The sequence below is a fragment of the Sinocyclocheilus anshuiensis genome, unplaced genomic scaffold, assembly GCF_001515605.1.
Source record: "Sinocyclocheilus anshuiensis isolate Anshui unplaced genomic scaffold, SAMN03320099.WGS_v1.1 scaffold1360, whole genome shotgun sequence".
In the NCBI taxonomy this organism is placed as follows: domain Eukaryota; kingdom Metazoa; phylum Chordata; class Actinopteri; order Cypriniformes; family Cyprinidae; genus Sinocyclocheilus; species Sinocyclocheilus anshuiensis.
Genome location: NW_015546110.1, coordinates 64,578 through 76,095, shown reverse-complemented (window position 1 = coordinate 76,095; position 11,518 = coordinate 64,578). Strand labels below are relative to the sequence as shown.

The 11,518-nt window shown below is 36.4% G+C and overlaps 1 protein-coding gene and 1 pseudogene across 1 annotated transcript in view; one reads left to right on the top strand and one right to left on the bottom strand.

The window, feature by feature from the left end:
• Positions 1-9,229, bottom strand: part of LOC107700651 (integrator complex subunit 8-like) — a 34,460-nt pseudogene extending 25,231 nt beyond the window's left edge.
• An 868-nt stretch (positions 9,230-10,097) lies between these two features.
• The window catches only part of LOC107700649 (zona pellucida sperm-binding protein 1-like), a 7,133-nt gene continuing 5,712 nt past the window's right edge, over positions 10,098-11,518 (top strand). Inside the window, exons 1-2 of the mRNA XM_016502383.1 lie at positions 10,098-10,411; positions 10,506-10,624. Coding sequence (XP_016357869.1) covers positions 10,138-10,411; positions 10,506-10,624 — 393 coding nt within the window. The 5' untranslated portion in view covers positions 10,098-10,137. The remainder of the gene's footprint in view (positions 10,412-10,505; positions 10,625-11,518) is intronic.

Below are 11,518 nucleotides of genomic sequence, written 5' to 3'. Positions count from 1 at the left end.
CACGGCCACCGCATGTAACTTTTAACAAGATTCACTTGTTTAAAACACCCTAAATTGTATTAACATTTACTATATAACCATTATTTCGCTAATAAACATCTAAATAGATACAACTCTATGGAAATGAATTATTTATTATCTCCACGAGCGATCAGTTTGAGTATAGTTCTGTGTAAATGCATAGATAAACTGCGCTGTCAGCAGGCATTTCATAATCTAGAACGACAAAAACATTATTAGTAATTCTGATATAACATGCCAGTTGAGAAATGCAATAAAATACAATGTTTTGTTTGTTACATTTCAATATTCCAGAGAATATTATTCAGTGAACTAACATTATCCAGTGAATTATTCTTCCCTCTTTAACCTATTAACCCTCATGTGGTGTTCGGGTCCTTTTTGCTCTGAAAAAAAAGTATTTTTCCCGAAAATACTAGTTAATGTTAGTGTCATTTTGTACAAAATAAAAGCCTTTCAAAACAAACTCCCTGATTAAACATTAAAGTACACTAGTGTGATAAACAGTGCAAATTTTCTTCAGTTTTTATTTAATATTGCGAAAATTATTCATAAATAATGCTTTATTCACTCAAAAAATGAGGTGCCTAGTCTCAGATAAATGAGGCCTACGATTAATCAGAAGCAAATAGAAATACAAAACCAGTCTTAAATGAAAGAAAAGAAGTTGACAAAAAGATTGAATCCAATCTTTGGTGATAACATAGCATAATGAGTGATTTATAAGCAATTTTATGAGGCCGGGTCCTTTTTGCTCTATAAACTCGTAAGTGTGATAGGGTTCTGAACACAACACATAGCTTATAAACCTACTAAAACTGTAGTTTAAAATGAAGTTGATATGACTCCTTTCCTTTATTTTCTCCATTTGAAAACATTCTACATTTATTTTGCTTATTGTTAATATTAGTGTTGCTGCTGATGCTTTAAATAAAATGTTTTTTTATTGTTGTAATATGAAGATTAAATTTAACATGAAAGACTGCTAATTTTTAACACTTTTTTTAAAATGACTGAAAGGAGGAAAAACCAAAGTGAAGTATGGACTTACTTCACTCAGTCATTTATTTACTTTATAACAGTAAATAAATATCGGTTCTGCATATCGGTTATCGGGCACATAAACATGCAAATAATTGGTATCGGTTATAAAATATCAATATCGGTCGATCACCACTTGGAAGTTTCTCCCTTGATTAGCTGGATCAGGTGTGTTTGATTAGGGTTGGAGCTAAACTATGCAGAGCTCTGGCCCTCCAGGAATTGATTTTGAGACAAATTTTTTTTTTTTTCTCTCCATTATTCAACATCAAATTACATTTTTGCATTCCTTGCCATAGATGCAAACTCTTCAAAGCTTTGAACAAATTACTAACTTCAATTCACATCTACTATATGTAGGCCCTATATGTAATTTTTCCCACATACATACTGTACAGTACACTCACATAAAGTTCCATATACTATACAGCAAATCTCAACTGGTTCATCATTTATATTGTCACCAAACTATCCTATCGCTCAGCTCTAAACTGATAAATGTGGACTATCAGGTATTATTAATAGGATGATTAATAAAATACATAAAACAGATGTAGAATAATAGAATATAATAAAGGTTTTATAGCATTATGAATTTCTGCTTTAAAACTATGTGTATTGTGAAAAGCACTACACAATGAAAAAAATGACTTAACCATGGCACTCTTATTGAATAAAAAGATATGATTACCACATGACTTGATACATAAGTTAAAACTGCTCACTTAGACTTAATTAGTAAATCATCATAAGACTTACTAAAAAAGCAATATACTATATATCTGTGGGAAGGCTCACACCAAAATTCAGGAGAGCTGTTTTAACTTCAACACAAGAGCACTATTTAATGGTAGTGAGAGTTGTTGCTGACCCCATAATCGTGGTTCCTCATGAAGCAGCTGATCTGGCCGTACGGGGTGAGCTGGCTCTTGCTGGGGTCTGAGGCTTCGGTGAGGGTTTTGCAGGCGCTCCAGTATCCAGCCAACCGCTGCTCATCCACACAACAGAGCGATGCCGAGGAATCCAGCTGCCATCAGACACAGCAACAAAAACAACGTCATGACTGAGAAACACGTGGATTATCTCAACAGATTACTACAGTCCTGGATGCTGATTGGTCAATACAGCATTGGTCACGAAGGTGAGTATATAATGACAGCGTGTACTTTTTTGAGTGAAGTGTTGCTTTAATTTAATAACGACTCACCTTTGTGAGCAGTTCTCGTGCCATTCTGAAGTGTTCTCTGGCTTTCTCATACACTGAAGGGTCAGAACAGCCTTGCTGAAAGTGAATGCCTCCTAAATCGTAATGCACCTGCCAGATATCAATTATAGTTCACTTTTAAAGAAAGAATGAACCCAAAAATTAAAATTTCCTGGAAATATCTTCACCCTCAGGCCATCCAAGATTTAGAAGAGTTTGTTTCTTCATGGGAACAGATTTGGGGCAATAAAAACATCACAATAATCCACACAAATCTTCATATATACTTTTAAACTGTCACTTCTAATGAACATGCCATAATAACGCTTGCTCCACTGAACAAGTCTCTCACAAAGTCTCTCTTTAAGTTTGCAAACGTTGTTTGATCTGCGCATATTCCTCTCCTGATGATTTTTCACTGGTGAAAGCAAAATTATTAATTATTGATTTTAGCTGGAGGCAAAAGTTTAAAGTTAAAAACATCTTAATGATTTATTTCTTATAAAAACGCACAGCTTTTGGCTTCTCAAGATGTTAACTGATGGACTGGAGTGGCGTGGATTACTTGTGGATTATTGTGTTGTTTTTATCAGCCGTTTGGACTCTTCATTCTGACTGCACCCATTCAAGTGAGTGATGCAAGTGATGCAATGCTACATTTCTCCATTTCTTTTTCAAATGAAGAAACAAACTCATCTACTTCTTGAATGGAGTAAAATGTCAGCATATGTTCATTTTTGAGTGAACTATTCCTTTAAAAACAGAACAGATCTTCACATGACAAATGAGCACATTCCAGCAGAGTTAACTAGTGTGATTTATTTCCCTGTAGGACACACCTGACGGTGCAGGTGATTGGCGCTGATGCGCAGTCCTGCGGTGGACGACTCAGTCTCTCCATTGGCTGTACTGGGATCAGCAGCCAGCAGGTCTAGGGTTCGAAGCGTGTGGATGTAGAAGTCTTTTTTAATGTTCAGGGCTCCTTCTAACACCGTGATAGAGTCTGCGGCCTGTTCTCTGAGCTGAGGAGCACACCGTTAAACGAGTGACAGGGCTATGATGAGCTTTCTTAGAGAATAAAAATGGCATTTTGTGACATCAGACACTGATGAAAGAAACAATAAAACACATTAATCCTTTGTACTTAATCAAACTGTAATCAACATGAAGTAAGGAATTTGTGGCATTGCATTACGTCTCACTGCTTCTTTTGCTGTTAATCTGTTGCACTAATTGCAATATTGTGTGAAACTCTCCTTTTGTTTTATTATTTTTGTACAACCCAAAGCTAGAGCAATCAGATATCATCAGTATATAAAAGCACAAATTTCAGTCATACCACACTCAGTATGTTATCCGTCAGTTCTTTTTCCTGCTGCACCAAACTCATCCTACAGAACACAAAACACTATTAGCGCTTAAACAGCACACAACACAAAAAAACTGACACCCATGTTATCCTTTCCTTACATATTCAGCTGATGTGGTCCAGGTTTGGTCTGCTTCTCTGGAAAGCTGCTCAACACGATGGTACGAATGGCCCTATTGAGACAAAGATCATATTACACTGCTAACACAGCAAGACACACACTACACTTTAAGCAACAGTAAAAGAGGTTAATTTCTTTGTTGTCTACTTAATTTTCATCAGAAATCAACAAAAAAAAAATTGCATTATAGACATAGATATATAGATATGGTCAAGATGTACAGCAGAGAGGCAGTTACGTCTCAGGTGTGTATTTTTTTTAATAGTTCAACAGCTATTTGTTAGTTTATTAGCAATTTAATAGTTGTTTTTAATGAATATTGAAATATTAATTTTTTTTTTTTTTTTAAAGATACTCTCCAGTAGGTGGCAGCAAGTCCCTGTTTAAATGAGTGAGAAATTCATTTCCACCAATTAGTTCAAATGGTTAACTCGTTCAGAAACTAAGCAAGTGACTGTTTTTGCATTTAATTTTTTTTTTCCATAAACCTTCTCTCATTTCAAAGGCTGTGCCTTTGTAGGCCGCATACAGCACAGAGGAGGTCTCATTTCAGAGAAGTAATCATTACAAAATTGACTGTAATTCCTCATGAGGCATAATCTACTGTCATTTCTTTCTAACTTGGGAATGTAATGGGAACTTTTCTGAAATGAGACCGCCTCAATGATGCATGTGGCCGGCGAAAGCGATCTCCGGAGGATGTTTGAAATGAGACGCAGCCAGAGAAATTACAAAGTATAGCTAAACCTGCATAAACTATGACACAGATGAGCTGTCGCACTGACCATCTGTTGTAGATGAGCACGGCCATGGCTGTGGTGGGCGGCAGGGTGGACAAATCCAGATCTACATGCTTAACTCCAGGAGGTACACGGCTGGCGGACAGAAGCTCATTCAATAACATATTAAGCACAGGGATGGTCAAACTGTCAATCAAACAGAAAGACAAAAACAAGAAATCAGACAAGATTTAATTCCTTGAATATCCACATTTCATAAAAAATATCCATGTCCAATTGTCCAACACAATTTTTACATTTTCATAAGAGAATGTAAGTGGAGTTTGGCTGTACAAAAAAATAATTTCCCCAATGCTCAGGCATTGCTTTGTGGCTTTTCTAAATTTGTTTTAGCACATTGCTCTTAGCGTGCTAATGTGGTAATCCAGCCCTGCCAACCTTGGAAAAAGTTTTTGAGTACCACCGGGGGGGGGGGTGCTTCACATATTCCTAGATAGCTACATTATTGCTTGAAACTCCTTGATGGCTAATGACAAAATCATAATTGCATGATTTAATGCAAAATTTTTCCAAATATTAGTACTACGGGTCACACACACATCTGTGCTGTTCCTGTTATACAGTATTTTAGAGTAAGCAGTAGGGATGCAACAATACAGTTAGAATACGGTTCAATAAATACCTTTGTTTTTTAACCAAGGTTTTCTGATGGCTTGGCACATCAGAGTATTTTTGTGCCATTTAAAATGCTATTTAAAATAAATAAATAAATAAAAACTCCAGAACACTAAAGTACACTTTAATTAAAACTCCAGAACACTTCTGTACACATGGATTATTATTTATGTCTACTTCAAATTTCTTTTGAGAGAAGTATTATTTTTAGGGATTGGCCATTATTAACACATATAATGTCTGTTTCATTCATACTGCACACAGAAACGTCACATATGCATCACAGAAGTAAAACTCATGATGCTCCAGGAAATCTCGGTAACACTTTAGATTAGGGAACGCTTATTCACTATTAACTACGACTTTTCCCTCAATAAATTCCTAATTTGCTGCTTATTTATAGTTAGTGAGGTAGTTGTTAAGTTTAGGTATTGGGTAGGATTAGGGATGTAGAATAAGGTCATGTAGAATAAGGCTTAATTACTACTAATAAATGGCTAATATTCTAGTGATATGCATGCTAATAAGCAACTCGTGGACTAATGGTTAGAGTCGGACTCGTAACCCAAAGGTTGTGGGTTTGAGTCTCGTACCGGCAGGGATTGTAGGTGGGGTGAGTGAATGTACAGCGCTCTCTTCCACCTTCAATACCACGACTGAGGTGTCCTTGAGCAAGGCACCGAACCCCCAACTGCTCCCCGGGCGCCGCAGCATAAACGGCTGCCCACTGCTCCGGGTGTGTGTTCACGGTGTGTGTGTTCACTGCTGTGTGTGTGCACTTTGGATGGGATAAATGCAGAGCATTAATTCCAAGTATGGGTCACCATACTTGGCCACATGTCACGTCACTTTCACTAGTTAAGAGACCCTAAAATAAAGTGTTACCGAAATCTCTAATATGAACAAAGGTACATTTTTTTGCACGGTAAATATTACACCCATAAACTAAAATTTGCAAACCGTATACCCAAATGTGAATTATTCTTAATAGAGATGGAATCGTTAAAAAAGTCCTCAGTGTTAATTAATAACAAAAAGAATAGAATTTTGTTAAATTTCATGGAGAAATTTCTTGTGAAGTAATGTCCCCGCTATGTATCTCAAATTTCATGTATTCTTTGAATATGTCTTCAGGTTGTTGTTGTTTTTTTCTTCTCATGTTATAATGTGAACATCCTCTGTGCATATATGTTGAAACTTGATGTTAACTTTGTTTGAATTAATAATTAAAAAAAAGATCCCCTTTGTTTCAGCTATCCTTATAACTGAAGAAAACAAGATATAAACACTAGACTGTGACGATGGGTCAGCTTATCTGTGTTCTTAAAACCACCTTGGGAATTTTCATAATAGTTAAGTATATTTATAATCCATTGCTAATCGACATAGCCTTTTTTCATGGAGAAATTTAAATAAAAAAATAAAACACACGGAGATTAATTTAAACCAGCGTACTTTGAGTTCAAAATGCGTAGCCGCTACGCAAAATGCATACAGGTTGGCAGGTCTGGGTAATCTGGGTGGTTGCTAATAAAAATAAAATGTATTTCAGGTAACAGAGAAAATCAGTATTATATGAGTATTAATATCAATGTTTTATCATCGCTCACCCTTTCTCTAGCAGGTTCAGATCCCAGGTCAGGTGTGCAGCAGCCTTGAGAGCCATCAGCTTCAGTGTGCGGTTCCTCCGGTTGTCCGCTGGCGGCTGAACCTGGTTCTGCTCATTCACAGACGGTTTGGAGGCTTGCTCCAGAAACTGAACGATGAGCGGAACGGGAGACGGATCTGTGGAAAACATTTAAAACTTCATTCTGAAGCTTATCTCAGGAAACTAAGAACTCATGGAAAAGCATTTGCAGCCGATTTTACTTCTGTAATGTGACACATATCCCAGCAAATCAGCACATTTAGATTTTATCAAAGCAGAAATTATGAAGACATGTTACCAAGTTGAACTTAAAATTATATACAGCACACTTATTACAAGGACAGTCCTCTGGCATAACCTCAGCCTTAGAAAAATACTTATATTTACTTCAGTCAATATGTGACCCTGGTGCACAAAAGCAGTCATAAGTAGCACACGTATATTTGTAGCAATAGCCAACAATACATTGTATGGGTCAAAATTATAGATTTTTCTTTTATGCCAAAAATCATTAGGATATTAAGTAAAGATCATGTTCCATGAAGATATTTAGTACATTTCCTACCGTAAATATATCTAAACTTAATTTTTGATTAGTAATATGCATTGCTAAGAACTTCATTTGGACAACTTTAAAGGCGATTTTCTCAATATTTAGATTTTTTTGCACCCTCAGACTCCAGATTTTCAAATAGTTGTATCTCGGCCAAATATTGTCCTATCCTAACCATACATCAACGGAGAGCTTATTTATTCAGCTTCAGATGATGTAATTTTGTGGGCCAGGGTGACATATAAGTCATGATAATATGCAATCACCTTCAAGCAATGTAAGAGGATTTGTTTGTTTTCCTGACATTTAGTTTATTTATGTGTCCCGTCACATTTCATAAACTGACTGGGAAATATTTTACAGTTCTCATAATAACATGAAAGAGCTCTAACACTGTGTTTTGTGCCATTGTTTTGGCAATGTATCTGTCAGTCGAACTACAATAGAAATCAGGGTACGGCTTGGTGCACTGGATGGTGACTCCAGGGCACAAGACAGATACCTGGATGAGGGCCCTGCAGGTGCTGCTCCAGTAGTGATTGATCCAGCAGAAACTCGAACCAGGAGGCCTGAGGCGGGGTGCAGGGTCGACTGCCGCTCACCGCCTCGCAGTCTGCAGCTTCAGCGCTCATACTGACCTGCAGAAAACATCAGCACACAGCGCAGCGCTGGGAAGATTACTCTGGAAATGTGATAGGTTACAGATTTCAAGTTACACTATATAAAATGCAATAAGTAGTGTAACTATTTCAATTACTTAAAGTAATGTAACTGATTATATTTGATTACTTTTCTAAAATTCTAATGTTTTCAACTGTTAATCATTTTGAAACATGTAAAGCAGGCAGGGTAACTTTACAGTAGTACTCAACACTGATTACTGTCACTTTCAAAGCCTTCACCACTTGAATTAAGATTATAATAATTTAATTTTAAAGCACAGTTTTAAAATCAGACTTTAGCACCTCTTTTTACTTTGAGATCATTCTGAGGTTAAATACAGATTTAAAATCACAAGATATAGTTTAATAGCTATGATACTGTTTTTGAAATCAAATCTTTGCATAGCTACGACAGGAAACACGGGCATTTTTTAACCTTGGAAAAAAAAAGTTAATCTTAAAAAAATAAACCATATACATAAACCCAAGTAGGAAATAAAACCGTTATCGAATAAGCATTGGTGTCTCATATTTTGGAGCAGTCACTGCGATTTATGAAAGAAATCAATTAAACCTGTATGTGGGTGTGAAAATATTCAGATAATCCTTACCATTGTAATCCTTAACATTTTCATAAGTAGGCTAAGTGTAATTTAATTTTTTTTTTAATTCTCATTAACTGTAACTGATTACAATTACATTTATGTTGTTATTAAATTACGTAATTCTGTTACATGTAACTAGTTACTCCCCAACACTGATAAAGCCTAATAGCTCTGCCTCGAAATATAGCGAGCCGATGCCTAAAGTGTTATTGTTTTGAGTGTGGAATGTATATATGATGCTTGAAAATGCTGTCTAGGTAGGCAGCTCACAAGGATTTGGCACACGGTGAACATCTGTGATGTACTGGTTCAACTTTTTATTAGCTTTTCATTGCAAACATATTATTTCATTACGTTTTAGTCACCGATGATTATTAACGATAGTAATATTGTTGTCAGTAATGTTCCAATTTAATATCGAGCTCAATGTTAGTCTTTGGTCATTATAGTCCCACTGAAAGAGGCAATTTTATAATCTCCTGCATTATCACTCACCGGTTTGAACGTCTGAATGAATAATACGATAGAAATCACAGTTTCTATTAACGCGAAGAGTTGTGTTCCCAAGACGCCATAGTAATGTGTTTCTTCAGTGTTTCTCAGTGATCTATGAGTGGCTGCGAGAAACAGCGCCGCTTACTGCACAGGCGCATATCATAGCGCGCACAATTCACTTCTTTCTTTAGTTTTTATTTAACACTCAATTTACAAACTCAAGTGGGGAACAATAATATGCATATGAAAATATACACACTTTTCTTCAAATTAAATCGTCATACATAAATGTCCGTGTATATATGCCTACACACACTAAACAACAAACAATAATCAAAAACTTTCTTTAACCATTTAAGGGGGTTGCGAGAAAGGACGGATAAATAAATAAAGTACAAATTCTTTTAAGTCTTAAAATGAAAGAGGCTCATACATAGTTTTACATAATTCACCAAGGGGTTGATTCTAAGTACAGTGCTAAGTAGAGCGCATAATTAATACGAATAATTTGTAGGCTAGAAAATATTTTGGAAACACAATTGCTCAAAATGGCACATATTAAAACAAAAAAAGTTAGTTTTGGTATATTTAAGTGTTCTTTTTGTGTTGTTGTTATATTATGTTGATTATTTCCATAATATGTTCTCTATATGTTTTCTCTAAGACATCCATAAAGTATAGCCTAATTATTTGTGTGAAGCAGGTGGCGAACAGCATTTGAGACGTAGTTGAATACTTCAGTTCTGCAAATTCATTTCTTCTTCTTCTTCTTCTTCTTCTTCGTCATACAGGCGACTGCGGACAGTTCTAATGAAGTCGGGCGTTTTTTCAAAGGCGCTGGCTTTTTGTCACGTGACCTAATTAACATTCAGCGTGAGGTAATCACGCCCAAACTGCTGGAGACAGGTGTTATGAATGAAGTTCCCTCCGACACTTTAATGATCTGGTTTCTGCAGCGCTGCTCTTTATTCTCGATCCGTGCTCTGCTGAGTTGTAGGCACACATGGCTCGGCAGGGAGTGAACACGTTAATTCTGGTTTTGTGTTGCATTGAGTTGGTTCTGTCACAGAGTGCCAAGCCGATCTCTACTTTAGATCCTTCTTCAATCATAGATGATAATGATAATGATGATTATTCTGATGGTGAAGCTGATCACTCAGAAGTGTCTACTCAAGACAGTGGACAGCTGATGAAATCAAAGCTGGCAGTGTACTGTAACAATGATACTATGAAAGTGATTTTGCCAGCTGGCTCTCTCAGTCAGGTTAAGGTTTTGGGTAAGTACTAGTATGTTCAGCAGTTTGTGTTTTCATACATGCGTATTTAATTAACATTTCAGTTTCTGTTGGTAAAATGTGTAATTATTTACAGGTGCTTCAGTGATTGAGTCTGTGCTTGGGGCCCCAGCGGCCTGTGGATACTCTCTGACGCAAGACCATGGCAATAATGTGTTGGTTGTTGACTACACTGGCTGTCATGTCACCTTGGAGGTATTAACAACGTTATACATTTACATTTAGTAGACTCTTTTATCCAAAGTGACTTACAAATGAAGTAATCAAAATCATCAAAAGAGCAAGAATATGCAAGTGCTATGACAAGTCTCACTTAGCTTAACACCGTACACATAGCAAGTTTTTTTTATTATATAATAAATAAAAAGTAAACCAATAGAAAAAGAATAGAGCAAGCTAGTGTTATAGGCCTTTTTTGCTTTTTGTTAATTGTATAATAAATAAAAAGAAAACAAATATAGAGAATCAACAAAGAATAGAGAAGCTAGTGTTAGTTTTTTTTTTTTTTTAAAGAATAGAATTAGAATAGAGAGTGCTAGAGTTAGAGGGTCAAATAAAGATGGAAGAGATGTGTTTTTAGCCGATTCTTGAAGGTGGCTAAGGACTCAGCTGCTTGGATTGAGTTGGGCAGGTCATTCCACCAGGAGGGAACATTTAATGTAAAAGTCAGTGAAAGTGATTTTGTGCCTCTTTGGGATGAACAATAAAGCGCCGTTCACTTGCAGAACGCAAGCTTCTAGAGGCACATAAGTCTGAAGTAATGAATTTAGGTAAATGGGTGCAGAGCCAGTGGTGGTTTTGTAGGCAAACATCATTGCCTTGAATTTTATGCGAGCAGCTACTGGTAGCCAGTGCAAACTGATAAACAGAGGTGTGACGTGCATTCTTTTCGGCTCATTAAAAATGTATCTTGCTGCTGCGTTCTGGAGTCATTTCAAAGGTTTGATAGAACTGGCTGCAAGACCTGCCAAGAGAGCATTGCAATAGTCCAGCCTGGACAGAACAAGAGCTTGAACAAGGAGTTGTGAAGCATGTTCCCAAAGAAAGGGCCTGATCTTCTTGATGTTGAATAAAGCAAATCTGCAGGAC